The 17,781-nt window shown below is 50.5% G+C and overlaps 1 protein-coding gene across 1 annotated transcript in view; it reads right to left on the minus strand.

Annotated features, from left to right (window-relative positions):
- Window positions 1-17,781, minus strand: part of DISP3 (dispatched RND transporter family member 3) — a 199,467-nt gene that overhangs the window by 141,475 nt on the left and 40,211 nt on the right. The window contains exons 9-10 of the mRNA XM_061566372.1: window positions 16,624-16,769; window positions 12,109-12,414 (exon numbers count right to left, since the gene is read on the minus strand). Coding sequence (XP_061422356.1) covers window positions 12,109-12,414; window positions 16,624-16,769 — 452 coding nt within the window. The remainder of the gene's footprint in view (window positions 1-12,108; window positions 12,415-16,623; window positions 16,770-17,781) is intronic.

Here is a 17,781-nt window from a genome sequence, read left to right on the forward strand (position 1 = left end):
GTGTCTCAAACATAGGATTGCACCATTTCTGCACGGTCCACCAACCCTGGCTGATTTTCATGTCATCTACATTGCCTTAACCCCCCCAGTGGCCCATTCAAGCCTCTCTCTCTCTGATACAGAATACGCAAGTGGAGCAATAATTATCACCCATTTAGTCAACTGGTTTCACTGGTTTCTTCATCGCAACCATCGGCCACTCCTGCGAGCACTTGGCGGGACCCCCTCCTCAAAATGAGTCATGAGCCTCAGTCAGGCTTTCCTGAGTAAGCAGGCGTAGCGATAATAATAGCTTTAGCATCGGCGGCGGCAACAACCACGACGGCAAAAAACAACAACAATAGCTGCTTGCATGGCGGCAAATATATCTACGGGATCAGCAAAGCCAAACGCGCAATAAAAAAACATCTCGGAGGAGCCACAGCATCGGGGGAGGTGATTATCCCGGCTTCATACCCCGCGCCGCTGCGTCGTGACTTTAAAATCAAGAGGCCCGGCGCCTGACGGCGACGCGGGGACCTTGGGGAAGGGGGGGGGGGCACAGGTCGCCTGAGGGTAGTGGGGGGGGGGGCAGTGATTGGGAGGGGGGGTCCTGCACTGACCTCTGGCTTGGCTCGCAATTTCCCAGAGATGCCGCGGTCCAACGCGCGCGACGGCTCGCCGTTGGACCTCGCCGAATTTCTCCAATCGGCGTGAGAGCAACGGCCCCGCGAACGCACGGGAAGGGGTCTTGCCATCGACGGTGGTGGGCGTCCTGGGATTAATTCCGTGCCGGGTCTCTGGCTAAGTGAGCGAGCCGTAAAAAATATTTTACGCACCTGGCAAAAAAAGCCATCAATCGATCATCAGCACCGCCGCCGTCGTCGCCGTCACTTGATGCGTGTACCGGCGACTTCCAACGAAGCTGCATTTCAAGCCTCCCTGTGGCAGAGGACCCTCAGTGGCAGCTACCCCGATGCGGTATGAAGTGAATGCAGCACTGGCCCGCCACGAGGGGGTCTTGTTTCAATGTGGCCTTCTTCCCCAAATAAGTGATTTAGTGGTACGGTTTTCACAGAAGGTGAAAATGTGGAGGTAGTAGAGGACTCTAAGCGTTTAGGTAGCAAGCAGGACTTGATGTAGATGGGACTGTAAGGGTAAGCATCCCACCAAATGGGCCGTTGGGGGCAACTGCCAATTTGTCTCTCACTACGACTGTGGCTACTGGTCGACCAGCAACCTGGAAAATATTGATGCTCCCAGCGCACCGCATCCAGTAGACATCTCGCCATGCCTGTCACGTGGCCAGCCACTCCATTCTACCAGCGACCTGGATAACATCGAGCGAGGAAATAAGCCACGCGTTTCGTTTGGTGACTTGGAGCACGAGCTCTGGAGGTTTCTGGAGCATTGTTTCTCTTCCTTGAAAGCTGCTGAGAGTTTCCCCTAGGATTGCCGCGTTCCCGCATTGTTCCACCCCTTGTGGTTTTTCATCCTGCCACAGTGCTCCTGCTGAATGAGCCAGAGGGTCAGGGGTGGGCAAGGTAACAAATCTGCTCCCACCGCTCGCGATTTGATGAATTGTCGCGGATTCAAGGTCACGGATTGCCTTTGTAATCGGTTCTTTTTTGTGCGTTGCCGATGTCGTGAAAGTAGCGCGCGCAGCGGCCGTAAGGTTTGCGAGAATAGACTTGTGCACGTGACAAGTGCGATGCATGTTACGAATCTTCACGCACGATGAGATGCAGGTTTGCCAAGTAAAAACAATTATTGGCCTCAAATGACTCGATTTGAATCTGCATCGAAAAATTCGCCCTCTCCTGAAAAAACGAAAAAAACTAAACGATAAACTATTTTTATTTTACCAGGTAAGGTCCACTGAGCTATATAGCTCTTTTTCAGAAGTGACCTGGTTATCACAAATGATAGCCCGGCAAAGTGGCTTATCGTGTGGAAATTTATAGCAGCCAAACACTCTAAACACGTGATGTTGATTCTGAATGTGGAGGGATAACCCGGAGGACCCCGAGAAAAATCCACGTGACCACGTGGGGAGAGTGAGACACGCAAACGCCAAATATAGAGCAGGCGTCAGGGTCAGGACCGAACCCAAACTGGGTAGGACTCTCCTGATAGAGAATCGCGAAACTCGGTGAGACATTCCTGGGTAAACACAAACAAGTGTAACAACAACAATAACAACAACAACGATATCCAACGATAAAGTATCACGGGGGGGGGGGGGGGGTAGTGGGCGCTTCGTTGACTCGATTGTCACGGGCGTAATTTTCCAAAACCGACTTTGCGACGTGGAGCGATGGCGGTGAAAGGTGGCGGAAGCCATCCATTCGCTCCGCAACCTCTCGGGGATTCAGGGTTAAAAAAAATGCCCAGCGCCGGGGCAATGGAGCTTCATTCATTTCTCACTCGGTTCACGCTCGGCGCGAAATGCTTCCATGCCGTGGTGTCGCGGGATCAGCGCGCCAAACTTGTTGGGCCTCACGTTCGGTTCCACACCCTCCGGGCGCACCGGTTGAAACATTCGGGCCAACCGTCTCTGTCCTGCCAGTGGCTATAAATTGGTGCAATCCCGGCGAGTCGATCGGCAGGGTCACACGAGTCCTGCCAATCCACTGCTGAATGAAGGCCTGCCCCAGAGGTCGCAACCGGGTACCCGATACCCGTACCCTACCCGATACCCGGCTACCCGTACCCGGCCGGGTACGGGTAGACCGTGAGTCACTGGTGAGTAACTGTCACTCATTTCCCAACATCTTGTCTCTTCTCACAATTCAAGTTCCTAGAATCAACCCACCCGCGCCTGCAACATGGTTTCATCCCAGAGGTCGCAATAAGGTACCCGATACCCGTACCCTACCCGTACCCGACCGGGTACGGGTAGGGTATGGGTACGGCCGGGTACGGGTACCCGTTTGCGACCCTGGTGCGGCCGGGTACGGGTAAGGAATCAAAACCCGTTTGCGACCTCTGGCCTGCCCCCCACTGTCGCAGAGGTTATTTCGCCGTACTTCACCACGCTGGTCAGCGGGGATTGGTGAAGTGGGGGAACGGGGCGCAGGACCAATTCAGATGTAGCCGTGGGGCCGGGGTATTGATGTTGCGCGTAGCACGACTCAGATGGTATGGTCACATGGTTGCGGAGCGAGGAGGGAAACCCGATCATCACCATCACCACCACCACCAGTTTCCAACAGAGAAACATTTTGGGAAGGAGAGGAAGCGAAAGACCGAAATTGATATGGAAGGGAAACAACAGGGTTATTATGGTTGGCTTTGATAATGACAAGGAAAGAGGTGGGGGGTGGGGGGGTGGGGGCCCTCCGACAGACAGAAGTGGAGGAGGAAAACCAGGAAGGCCACCCCCATAGCAACGCGGGAACAGCTGCTGTGAAAATAAGACTATTCAATTGTGTGTGGCTCCCTTTATGGTTTGGTATGAGGGATGGCTTTAAGAAAGAAAAACAGAGGATCTGAAGAGGCACACACGATAAAGGCCTCATTTACCACAGGCAATGGACGAAGCGTGTGCCATTATTTCTGTGGAGTTACCGCTCTTCCAATTACGGCGCCTCTGACTTTGACGCATACGGACACCGAAGAGTCACTGCCGCCAGCAATAAAGTTTCCAACCCTCTCTCCAGAGCCATTAATGAATCCATCGGCGATAAATCTTGGTCCCCTGAATTTGCATCGCGGGAGCCCGACGCGGGGTCCGATCCCCACTCCGCCTGCACTCCGGTCCACGGCGCGCAAATAACGCGGGGGCCGGCGAGCCGAGCCACGGCACGATCGTCGCCGCAACTAAACAGCAGGTGCAGCCGCAGAGCACGAGGGAAGAATTCGACGGCGGCGTTGGCCATGGTGACCTCTTGACATTTTTTTTGCGGAAAGCATTGGTCCCCGTCTTTAGGTAATGGCTTGTCCGTGTCTCGAGGCAATGTTTGTCCTCGGTGAACATTTTACACGCACGCGTGCGTGTGCGCACGGCAATATTTAAGTGTAACATTCATTTTATGGCTTTTCAATTTGAGGCAAGATGATAAACATTTTTCTTTTCTTTCATTCGCCGTGTCCTGTAATGTTTTTATAAAAAAAAAAATGAGGCAGCAAAGAGATTTACCCCGGAATTGAGAGTGGAAAAATATTTTTCAGTGGGAGTTATGTTTCTGGGAATGATGATGCTGTAGTGTTAAACGGTTAGCACGGTCAGCAGCGCACCGGACTTGCAATCCAGAGGTCACCGGTTCGATTCAAATCTCCCCAGCATGGCAGGTGAAAGATTACGACAAGTTTCTAAAATCCACCCCCTTAACCCCACCCACCCAGCCACCCACGCAGAGGAAGCAATTGATTCACCACAACTCGGGCATCGGCAAATTCGTCCACATGTAGTGGGGAAGGGGTGGGAGGGTCAAAGTGTGGGTCACGCCCACCTCTTCCAAAACACCGTCTGGTCAAAGTGGAAGAGTAGACCAAAAGGTGCCCACGTGGTCGGTGTCGCGGAGGCCCTCCCGCCAGCGGCGGGCGCGAACGGGAAAATTGCCCGCCGCTACCGTTTCGTTGTTTTGTGTTGGTTTGCCAGATTTCAAGTTTTCAAGTTTCATTAATTTAGTATAGCCCTGTGAGCCATTCGGCTCTTGAATCGGGTGCAACCGCAACAAACAAAAAACTAAAACATGAACAAGAAAACATCTTAAAGTGACGATGTGCAAACAGAAAATCCAAGAAAAGACAGCAAAATATTGCAGAAAAACCAACACTGTGTGCAAAAATCCCAGTGGGATGCAAGTCAAACAACAACAACCACAAGACAACTTAGATTAAGGCCATCAGTCTAACTCTGTACTACAACAAACAAACATGGCCAAACCGAAAAACTTTTCAAAAATCACCAAAATAAAGCCATAAAAGCAATGAAATAGTGATCATAGGAACTGTGACCGAATTTTTACAATAAACGATGTAAACAACATGTACTACCAAACTCTGCAGCCATAGCTGGCTGCATGAGTCACTCCACAACAGCAGGAGCATCAGTCAGGTGCAGCACGGACAACCAAAGTCTATTTTACTTTATCTCTTGGACCGTCGTTTTTTGTTGTTGTTGTTTTAAACAGTAATTACAAGGACAAAAAATTAGGGTCTTGATTACACCTTCCCTGTGGCGCTATAATGGAAAGCAGATTAACCCGGCGTGGCGACAGTGCCGTTAATACGTGGACCGGCACACGGCCGTAAGTTTGCGCGCTTGCAAAAAAAACGCACGAAGCACACAGAGCCACAATGGGCTGGAGATCTTAACTCGCGAAGCTGCAGAGGGTTCCTTTTTTTTTCACCACAAGTCGTAAACGTGAGTTAGGCCAAAGCCAGTGCGTATTTCAGGCGCCGACAGCGAGACTTGCGAAGTTTGTGAACGAAAGTGTTACAAAAAGAAAAGCAAACATTTCTTATCTTTATGTGGAAATTAAACAGCCTAAGACGGCAATTATTAGGAACGCATATATTTTGCAATTTAAATGAGAATTAATAAAACTGCTTCAACGTGTCGTGAACGGCCACTGGTAAACGTAGCGGATCGGGATATTTACGATGCCCGAGTCGATAAAGAAGAAATAAAATTAACCGGTGGGTCGCCCAAGCAGCCATGGGTGGAGGGGTGCGTGTGTTTGCCCCTACAGTCTGTTAAGGCTATACGGGGGATCTTTGGATGGGTGTGTGTGTGTGTGCCATGGGTGGATGGTTGTGCGTGTGGCACTATGGGTGGATGAGTGTGTGTGTGGCATCATGGATGTAATGGGAGGGTGGGTGGGTGTGTGTGCCATGGGTGGATGGGTGGATTGGTGTGTGTGTGTGTGCCATGGGTAGATGGGTGGATGGGTGTGTGTGTGTGTGTGCCATGGGTGGATTGGTGTGTGTGTGTGCCATGGGTGGATGGGTGGATTGGTGTGTGTGTGCCATGGGTAGATGGGTGGATGGGTGTGTGTGTGCCATGGGTAGATGGGTGGATTGGTGTGTGTGTGCCATGGGTGGATGGGTGGATTGGTGTGTGTGTGTGTGCCATGGGTGGATGGGTGTGTGTGTGGCATGGGTGGGTGTGTGTGTGTGCCATGGGTGAGTGGGTGGGTGTGTGTGTGTGTGCCATGAGTGCATGGGTGTGCGTGTGGCGCTCTGGGTGGATGGGTGTGTGCGTGGCGCAGGGATTTGGAAAATGGAGGAAGGGCGAGGTGAGAGCTGGAGAAGGGATACGTTTGGATGGAGAGAGCAGAGGAGGAGGAGGCTGGGGATGTCTTTATTGCAAGGGTGTTAATCGCGCGAGACAAGGCACTGCAGCAATCTCTAACCCTGCCAACAGAGCGACTCGGCGTCCCAATGATTCCCCCACCCCAACCGCCCCCGCCCCGGGTCCCTTCTTCGCAAGATCACGGTCTATGCCCTCCGCTAATAAGAGGAGCGTTTTCCATTTTGCTTTTGATTGTTTTTTTTTCCCCCTTGAAACTATTAATCACGTCCAGCTATCATTGCCGTAATCATTACCGTCTCGATCCCTCCAGGGTAAATAAAAAAAACGACACATATGGCGTGAGAGTGATCCACAGACACAAACATTAGCAGGTGGAAACCTTCAGGGGGGTTTTGGGCAGGTCCCCGACATAAGAATGTGTAATTTTCACCAATGGTTTCAGGACTTCCAAAGCACACGAGCGCGCCACCACCAAAAACGAGAACGCTCTTGACTGTTTATCATTGCACGCGGTAATTACATACAACTAATTACAATTATTGGGATTAACAATTTGTATTCCGCAGCAATCAATCTCAGTCCGCGGATTCATTAACATTCCCCGTCGTCTATTACGGCTCGTGTAACCGCCGCGGTTTTTCTTTCATAAAATTTTCTCGTCGTCGTCGGCGGACAAGAGCGCGACCGTCGATTCAGAAACTACGTGGGAGCGAGAGCGCGCACGCACGCGCGCGGTGCGTGTAAGGGGCCGTTCATAAATGACGTCACGCGATTTTTGACGATTTTTGACGCCCCCCCTCGACACACGGCGTTACAAAAAGTCAGACGCCCCCCCCCCCTCAAATATGACGTCACAAAGCTCTGCCCCCCCCCCTCCCCAAAAAAAATAAAACATGCTTCAAATCGCTTTAAACTATTGTCATTGTCGTGCGTATTTAATGTGGCGCTGCACTCTGATGTTGTAGGAGAAAACATTTATTAAAAAGTCTATTTAATTAAGTAGAACGTGTTGTCTATATTTATTTAAAGTCGCGCATTTTGATGTGACGTCACATTTCTCAACCCCCCCCCCCCTTGTCACACATCGTCACAATGTCTGACTCCCCCCCCCCCTCCAGATGCGTGACGTCATTTATGGACGGCCCCTAAGCGGCCAAGTGGAACGTCACCGTGTGCTCTCGCTTCGTGTGCCGGAGCTGCGAAACGACGGGACGCCGACTCCGCCGCTCGACGCCAATAATCCTCCAGTGCTCGAGAAGTTTCCGACGAGGAGGAGCGGTCACCCCGGAGACGCTTTGAGAGACAGTTGGCCAAGCTAATGCATTGTCGCTGGAGAATTGAATTGCTTCAAGGGAGAAAGTTCTGCGTGAAAGGAGAAAAAATAAGAAGAAAAAAAACCCAGTCCTCTTTATTAACGCGCCAATTTGTAGTCGGGCTCCGAAGCATCAAATTAACCCTTTTCCGGCAATTTCCGTGGCTACAGAAAGGGAATTTAATTACGCCCATCCTGCCATGTCCTTGCCTACCCTCTCTCTCGTGTCTGCTCAACAGCCTGCAGCTAGGACTACTCACTGTGAGCCCCTGGAGAAACGAATTTATTTATTTTCTCTCCAACAAATGCAGGCTTCGTGTACGATTTCTCTTTTTTTTCGGGGGTGAGAAAAAATACGTCAATTATTAGTTTTGTCAGCGTTATATTTCAGGTTGCGGTTGCAATGGTTAGAAAAGTGGACTTGGAATCCATAAATCGCTGGTTCAATTCGACCTCCCGCCAATGCCGGGTGAAATTATGGTCAAATTTCCTAAATTCACCCCCCCCCCCACCCCCATGATCGCGTGGATTTTTTTTCCTCCGGGTCCTCCGGTTTCCCCCCCCCCCCCCCCCCGACATTTAGAATCAACATGCGTGGAGCTTTGAATTTAAATTATTTTGCTGCTTTGAATTTCCGCGTGATGGGCAACTTTGTTGAGCTGTCATTTGTGACCAGGTCGCTTCTGAAGGGTGGTTTTATGTCTCGCCGGGCTTTGCCTGGTAGGATGGGAATAGTTTAGTTTTGTTTGTATGTTTAAAGTGGTTTGTTTTCCTTTCCTGTACTTTCCACTCCCGTCGTGTTTTTCCATTGTTCGTTATTGTCAACGTTCTAACCCGCTCCTCCGGGACATCTGTGAAAAAGAGCTTTATAGCTTATCGGATTCCTCCAGTAGACATAAATATTCATGATTCTCATACCTCTGTCCACCCAGCAGTATAAATGGCTACACCAGGCCGCGTGTGGTGGAATTATCTGTGGGTATTCTCACCTTTTCCAAGATGCCTCGCCATCGTGGAAGAAAAGGCCAGATACCTTCGAGAAGACCTCTATCGAGTAGAGGCCCTTACGCAAGCAGTGGCCTGGGCAAGTAATTCCAGGGCTGGATCTTTATTCCACGTATATTTGGGGTTTAGGGAAATTAGAAATTTCCCTTTGGATTCTACGGGTCCACAGTTGGGTCAGAGGCAGCGGAGACAAATTAAGTGCAAAGCCACCTTGTCATGTCTTTATCTCGCGGCGCTACAGCGCAGCATTTGCACAGTAAAGCAAAGGGCAACGTCATTCCACGAGAAAGGTAATATCATTTAACATTACATACACAATGTGTGACATACATACACGTGTTACGTGCACGTATGTGTGGAACAGTGGACTGGTGATGGGTGGGGGGTAAAGTGTTGGTACTTCCAGCTATCCCAAGATGTCTTGCTATCGTGGACAATTAGGCCAAATACCCTCTAAAAGGGGTCTCTAGAGCTCCCTCTAGTGCAAGCCCTTTGGTCAGCAGTGGCTTGAGCACGTTATTTCAGGGCTGCAGCTTTTCCTGTATTGGGGCCGTCCATAAATGACGTAACGCGATTTTGGACGATTTTTGACCCCCCCACCCTCCTCCCTCGTCACAAAAAGTCAGACCCCCCCTCAAATATGACGTCACAAAACTCTGCCCCCCCCCCCCAAAAAAAAATAAAACATGCTTCAAATCGGTTTAAACTATTGTCATTGTAGTGCGTATTTAATGTGCCGCTGCACTCTGATGTTGTAGGAGAAAACATTGATAAAAAAAGTCTATTTAATTAAGTAGAACGTGTTGTCTATATTTATTTAAAGCTGCGCATTTTGATGTGACGTCACATTTCTTAAACCCCCCCCCCCCTCGTCACACATCATCACAAATGTCTGACCCCCCCCCCCCCAGGTGCGTGACGTCATTTATGGACGGCCTCATTATGTTTACCATGTCACTTGGGTGAAAGATATATTTTTAATTATCTCGGTTTAGTTTCCTTTTCATATTATCGCGCACTTTAAATACAGTGACACAGATGGAGGAAATGGCTTCATGAGCCAGAACATGCCCACTTCTTTTCCCGTTTTAATGTTTCTCTCCCCCCCCCCCCCCCTCTCTCTCTCATATTCCCAGGGCTTGCTCAGAGAGGCACCATTACAACCGGGCACTGGCATCAAGGCAGAGCCCCACCCTCTCCCGGGGAACAGCACGGCGGTAAGGCTTTCGCAAATTTCAGACCAACAGCCGACGAATGATGGGTGTGCAAAGTGGAGCAATCGCATTGCCTCGTGCAAAGCGGGCGGGCAGCGTCAACAAACGCTCCCGCGTTTCGTGGGAAGGCGGGAAGGTTGGGGGGGGGGGGGGAATGAGAGGAGGGGCATGGAGGTGACTTGGGGGGAAACGTCGCAATTGGAACGGGTGCTCGTTAAAAGCAAGCCCAGTGGGTTTGTTAGCGATCGCCTTGTCGCTCCACGCGCCGAACATCGAAGCCCCACTCCGAGGCGGTATCCATGGGGGAATTCTGTGGGAGCGCGATGGTCAATAAATTCTAAGTGGAATTGGAGCAGATTGGGTAAAAATTACGGTCGCCCATCACGCTCGCTCCGAAACGCTGTGGCGGGGAGGCGATGGGGAGGAGAAATTCGCGCACGCGCGCGCGCACACGCACACGCTCGCGCGCGCACACGCGTGCTATTATGCAAACGCGTGCGTTAATGACAAGGGCTGCCACTCGCTACTAAGTGGCGGTGATGTCACCACGGTGCGCGTGTTGCACCAGCGGCGGTGAACCTTGAGGACACGCAGCGTGGTGGAGTCTTGCACACAGGAGTTGCAAACGCACGCACGGAAGCACTAAAGGCAAAAATGAGGGACCCCGTGAAATCTGAAGAGACTGTTGGGGCAAGTGCTGTTGGCGAGCACCTATGAAGACCGGCACGGCACACGAGGGAGTGAGTGGCCAGCACCACGCCCGGCCGCCTTTGTCTCCCGAGTGGTGATATTTGCACACCGCACCAAGGTACTCATTTGAGGCCGAGTCGACCTAGGGGAGGCCCAGGACCAGTTCAGATAATCGTCACTGATGTTGGCGGGAAAGAAACTCGTATACGCCGGGTTCGTAGAGCAGTGCGCTAACCGCTGCACCACCACTCCCCACACACACACACGTTATGAGAGGTTACCTTATGGTTACTGAAAAAGTAGTGTTTGCGGTTACTTCATACTTAAATCGTTAAATAAAGACTAATTTACTGCTATTTTTCTTATCTATTGTTGCAAAACCATCCTGAGTGTAATCGTTTCAAACTACTTCACAAAGTGCTGAGGAAAAAAACTAAAATAAACAATAAAAATAATTCTTGGCTCATACATATCTACACAGGCGGCGAGTACAAGCACATTTATATATAAAGCACGTATGCGAAAATACAATGATTCCCCAAATGACCTAATAATTATCCCCCAAAGAAAATGACTCCCCAAAGTACTAAAACAATGACACACAATGACAAATGACAATGACGACAATATTCCCCAAAAGACAATGAATCCCCAAATGGCCTACTACCCTTTTGGGGAAAGTGCAGTTTGCGAGCATCTATTGAGGCACGAACGACGCACGAGGCCGTTGTGCAAGATACAACACGATGGACAGATCCAAGGACTGAGAGCACTTGCCACTGATGTTGGCCGTGGCCAGAACTCGAGTTTCCAGGTTCATTGCCGGGTGCTATAACACACCACAACCGCCGCACGACACACGCACGCAGAACAACCACCGCGCCTCACTGAATGTCAGCGCCGCGAGTCACCACGACATCTTTGTCGGGCTCGCTACGCTGCGAGGCCACGCGAAGTGTCAACGCTCTGCCCACGTAGAGAAACGAGCCACCGGCACCACCGTCACCGACCGCCAACGGCTCGTGCAACCGGGCGGGTTGAGAAGGCAGTTAGATCCTGTGGTGACGCAGTAGGCACCCAGCGCCCACGGCCGTGAGCCTCACCTCTTGACCCCGCTCACCCCCCCCCCGCCCCCCCGGAGCCAGACTCGGATGTCCGGCGAGGGTTAGCGTATCACGGTTTGGTTTCCGGCTCGGCACGGAAAATGCCAGTGCAAAAGTCCACCGCACGGGGTTAGGTGCCCCCGTGCCTGGCTCGGCTCGGATGTGCCTGTGGAAAAAAAGGCTACTTCATGGGTTTACTATTATTTTTATTTTACCAGGTAAGATCCCAATGGGCTATATAGCTTTTTTTTCAGAAGTGACCTGGCCACAAATGGTAGCTCAGAAAAGTGGCTTATCATCGTGTGCAAATGTATAGCAGCCAAACTACTCTCAACGCGTAATGTCGATTCTAAATGTGGAGGGGGAAAACCGGAGGACCGGGAGAAAAATCCATGCAACCACGGGGAGAGAGAAACACGCAAACTCCAAATATACAGCAGCTGGCGTCAGGGTTGGGATTGAACCCACGACCTCCCGCATACCAGGCAGAATGTGTCCCGCGGCGCCCCCACTTAGGTCCACGGGGGTGAGAGCCACACTCACCAAGCACGACCCAGGGGGCGCGGGTAGCAGGCCCCGCGATCCACCGCACTAGCACCACCTGCAGCGCGTCCTGCAGACCCTCGCAAGCCCCCCTGCGCTCGCGGCTCGAGTCCCCTCCGAGCTGGCCGTCCGGCCTCCCGTCGTCCTCGGGCCCCCCGGCTGACGAGATCGCATCGCCGGCCTTCGCTCGGCCCTCGTCCGCGGACTCAGTGGCGTGTCCCCCTCCTGCTGCTCCTCCTCCTCCTCCTGCTGCGTCGTTCTGCTCCAGGTCGAGTGGCGGGGAGTCACCGTCCGACCCTTGAGATTCTGCAATACAAACGGCGAGAAGGAATTCACACGGCTTCATTCCATTTGGCACGCGCCTGTAATCCGGTTTTAATGGCCGTGTCTGTGCCTAACACGGTTAAATTCAAGCATGCAAACAAAATGTGACCCGGAGTTTAAAATGACTGCACTGAACGACCGAAGCTGATCCTGCTAGAAATTACGATAAGTCTTATTTGTATAACTGGCGACCTGTGTGTGCTAACCATCACACCACGGCAGCATTCCTTCCGTCAGCGGTGGCGTGAAGAGGTAATTGCAGGGCTGCACCTTTATCACCTTTACCATCTCGTTTGTAGACTGGGTTGACGGCACTGAACGTGATTTTCCGATCGCTGCCCTTTCTCCACTGCCAGTAGAAAGTGTGCGAGCCCAGTCTTATTATCGTACCGCTGATGTTAATGCAGAGCAACAACTACAATTTCACATTCACGTGGGTCATGCCAGATAACCGCGTCAGGAGTAGCCGAGTGTATCGCTGTGATGTCTCCTTCGTATTTGTGGATCAGGCATCACGTTGTACGGTCTGTTCTGGATGACCACAGTCGCACACTGGAGAGTTTTTAATTTTCCGTTTGTGCATCAGATGTCCGCACCTGCCATGGGTTTGTGCAGTGGATGCGATTTAGGTTGGACCATGAGCTTCGTGGAAGATAAGCCACCAGGGATCTTCGGCGTTGGGTCTTTCACAGTGCTGGCTTGGTACGGTCACCAAAGAGACTACATTCCTACCACGGTAGCCTGGCCTGGCCAAACCATTCCCAGTCCCCAAGCCCTGACTCTGACCTTCTTGATCTGACGTGCATTAGCATTTAAGCAGCGCAGAAATTAGGTTCCTTATGACTCTCGTGCTAAGTTTCTTCGACCACTGGCAAGCAAGGTCAGGGGTCAGGGAATGGCCCAGGGCTGGTCCAATACGGCGTGAGCCACGCAGTGGGCTCGAACATCCCACCTTGTGTCCATTGACACACATTACCCCACCACCACCACGCGCCCCATCGTTTCATACTGCCATGCGCTGGGTGATCGAGTCAAAGCGACGTCCTCAGCATTGAGAGTCCAGCGTGCGAGCCGTCACACCAGGGCACCATCCTGGATACTTAAAGGGACGGCAATTAAAATGATAATGTGAATATCTCCACATTTTTTTTTCATGAATAATCTTTGACACTCCCAGAACCATCGAAGATGAAAATCACAACTAAAATTTCGGTCATCATCATTGTTGTCGGCATCATCTTCTCGGCGGCAGAAATCATTACCGGAACATTTTGATCACGATCGCCTCCATCGTCATCATAATGGTTACAAGCGTAATTGCCACCAACATCATCGCAGGTCCCTGCGCCCCCACGCTCATTAATTTTTAGAGCAGAGAGAGAGGTAAGGGAATATTAAGTTGTCAGGCCTTGTGACTGAGGGCCCAATATAGAAGCCTCTATAATTACACTTCACCTGTTGCTCAAAGATTGGCCGCATATTGGGCAGACAAAGAAAGAAGCATGAATAATTGCAAGCCACGGATACTGCAAAACGGTAGAGGCACGTGTACAGGCACAAAAGCCACCAACGTGCCGAACTTCATCGGATCTTGGAAAGCCAAGCAGGGCTGCTCCTTAGTGCTTGGCAGAACCATCCTGGGAAAAAATTGCCTCGAGACAATTTGGTGGGTGCCCACCAGGGCATCCCGTGCACCGTAGGCATGAGGCTGTGAATCGGCCAGGACATGGCAGAACAGCGATGAGTGCAGGTCACAGGTGATTCAATGTTTTTTTTTTGGATCGGTGGATTTTAACGATCCGTTTTTGGATTTGGAATGCGCATTTCGGACACTTTGAAATAGCGGGTTATCGTCAGCACCATTAGCAAAGGGGTATTTTGGTCGGTCAGAGAATTACACCCAATGAGGGCTGCAATCTTACGGGAACAACCGCCACGGAGATGCAATTGGTGTGTGACCAGCTGATGTACGCCAAAGTATCGCGGGGCCATTATTGGTATTGGCGACGGTGCGTGGAAGGCCTTCATCCAGCAGTGGATAGAACCACAAAAGACTGCGCCGATGACGTGCGCGTACCGCTTACGTGGAAGCAGTCGACGGCTCACGCCGAGACGGATCTCTTTTGCAGGGTGAGAGGCTCGTGGGAAATTTCGTTGCGGGGGACGAGTTACGCGAACGACAAAAAACGACGATCGCAAGATAACATTCGGAGCACTACACCGTGACGGTAAATTAATCTGAAACAAAACTGGAAAGCCAACTAAAACGGCGCAATTAGTAGGAGTGTACGTTTATATTCTAATTAAAGTTAATACATTGGGTAAACATTGAAATGTTAGCCTTCACAAGTAATTAAACATTCTACTTAAAGCACCGTTGGCAGTGCCGTATATCCATCCTAAGCAGCGAAAAACAAAGATGCTCAGGACAACAACATCAAACTCCTGCAATGCAAAATATTTTTTAATAAAAATGAATGCGCTGGCCAAGTCGAGTTTGCCCGCGCGATTGGCTTCTATAAAAAGAAATCTCATCGCAAACGACACCAAATCAAATAGACAAAGTAGGGCGTGATTACATTAACCGTTGCACGGCGTTTAAGAACAAGCATCCTCAATACATTTTTGGCCCCCCACCCCAATGTATTCGTACGACAACAATCCCCATTCAGAGATGTCGCACAACGGTGCTCCACGCGCTTCAGACGACGGCTACGGGAGAGATTTTTTCAGAGGGCCCCCCCCTCCCACCTTATTATCCTTCACACAGCAGATTGGGCAAAACTTTCCCATGCACTCTCTGAGAAAAAACTAACTTAAAATTAATAAAAGTAAAATAAAAATAAAATAAAAATCACGAAGTTTCGGAGGCAACACAAGCTTGCCTCCAAAACGTCATGATTTTAATTTTATTTTATTTTACTTTTATTAATTTTAATTTTTTACCTACGTGACTTTACCAAAAAAACCTAAGAATATGAATCCTTGCAGTCACGAAAGCTTCAAATCTAGAAGAAACTAACTATTTGGTGACGCTTGCTGCTTGCTGTTGCTGCACTGGAAGTGGTGCACAAAGCACCAATTAACAACTCGCATCCTTCTTCTTGTTTCTTTCGGTAAAGTCACGTAGAAGGGAAGTAATAAAATAATAAAAATAAAACATAATAAAACTGGGAACAATTCGGGCAATGACCCTTCCATTTGTGGCAGGATGTTAACTACCTCGTGGGTTCGAGCCCGACTCTGACGTCTGCTGTATATTTGGAGTTTGCATGTTCTCCCCGTGGTCATGTGGATTTGTCTCCGGGTCCTTCGGTTTTCCCCTCCACATTTAGAATCAACATCACGCGTTTAGAGTATTTGGCTGCTGTACATTTCCACGTGATAAGCCACTTCATTGAGCTATCATTTGTGGCCAGGTCGTTTCTGAAAAAGAACTGTACAGCTCGGTGAACCTTACCTGATAAAATAGAACATAGTTTAGTTCATAGTTTATTTGTGCTCTGAAGAAGGGACATTGTCCGAAACATTGCTTAAATATATATTTTTCCATTTAAAGCCACGGTGTTATTGACGGATGTAGTCGGAAATGTTTTTAAAGCATGTTTTTTATTTGTCTTTCGAGATCCCAGCATACAGTGGGAACATCAAAAGGAGGGAGGAACAAACGCGTAATGTATAATAGGCCGGGGCGTAATGCACCCTCAAACATTAGGGAATGAACGAGGGCACCCAGGCTCTTTGCCTTACCGTGGTAGAGGTAACGAGTTTAGGGGGGGGCGGGAAGAAAATGGAAAAATGGGGGGGGGGGGGGCAGGGCCGGGGGGGGAACAATGGAACCGAACAAAACCCAAAATAAAATAACATGAACGCGATGCCCAAGTATGTCAGTCTTGTTACCACGTGTTAAGGAGTGGTGGCCAACACAGCCGATACACTCCACTACTCCTGACGCAGTTATTTGACATCTACGAAAGAAGGAGAAAAAATGGAGAAAGGGGGAAGAAGGCGATGAATAAGGGTGGCGTTGTATCCAGAGTTCATCCTATCTCCATTCTCCCCGGGCCTCCATTCTACCGGCGATTCATGCTGGGTGGTTCTGCAGAACGTGTTCTACTTTTTATTAAAAAATTTCGCGGTGTCGTCTCGCGCGCGTGCACGCGCTCTCTCGCTGCCGAGGGGGGGGGGTACCTTCATCGCCGACCAACATGTGCAGCAGTGGGATGTCGTCATCGAGGTAGGAGTCGGGCCGCACCGGCAGGCCCGCGGACCCCCGGGGCCGGCCCGCGGCGTCCTCACTCGCCGGCGCCTTGCGCGAGCAGGCGCGGGCCGACGCGCTGCGAGGGCGTTCGCAGGGGTCGGTTCGTGTGGAAGAGGCAGAACAACAACAGCGAGGTCGGCGAATTAAGAGAAGCCAGAATGAATCGAGCCAAAGTTCACGGCCACGTTGCTCCATTGTTCCCTTTCCACTCGTTCACAGGGGTAGGAACAAGCAGAACCGCTACCGTAAAAGAAAATCGGCAATGAGTGCTCTGCACCATTGGAACCTCATTTGCCAATAAAAAATATAATTGTTTTTTTTTACCCTTCTATCTGGCAACAAAACTGACACCTTTTTTAGGTACTCTGCACTTGATTTCCTTCCTTATTTGACATACAATTGATGTGTTTGTCAGCCAACTGCCATTCCCAGCCGCCGCCCATCGTGCCCCACCTTGGCAATTCCCCCAACTGCATGAATATATTAACCATGATGAATTCCACCAAAGACAAAGAAAGATCCCCCGTACAGCCTTAAACGGACTGTTCGGGGCAAGCGCTGTGAGCGAGCAGCACCTACGAAGGCCGGCACGGCGGCGCACGAGGAGATGGGGTGGCCAGCACTGCGCTGGACCGCCTTTGTCCCCCCAGTGACGATGTTTGCTACGCACAGCACCTGGTCGTCGATTGAGGCCGAATCGACATTGGGGAGGCTCAGGACCGGTTCAAACAATCATCACCGGTGTTGGTGACCGTGAAAGGGAATCAAACTCGCATCGCCGGGTTAGCAGTATAAAGCCGAAAATAATCCACTCATTGCCACACAAGAAATTCCACTTAGGAACAAAACATGATGTTATTAATCTCACACTGTTCCAACCGGGTCCTGCGTGGGTTATTTTTAAATGCTCTCTGTATTTCTGTGCCAAAACAACACCGACCGTGTGCCTCAAGTGCAAATTGAAAAACCTATGGGCGTGCGCAATTACGATTACTTACAGGATGCATTCCTCAGGTTATCCGTGCGTCTGCCTGTCCCTCGGCGAGGTGACAAGTGCACCACCATCATTATCGAGCGGCCGATGACAA

This window comes from Lethenteron reissneri, chromosome 36 (assembly GCF_015708825.2).
Source record: "Lethenteron reissneri isolate LAM-NWPU_2019-01 chromosome 36, ASM1570882v1, whole genome shotgun sequence".
NCBI lineage: Eukaryota > Metazoa > Chordata > Hyperoartia > Petromyzontiformes > Petromyzontidae > Lethenteron > Lethenteron reissneri.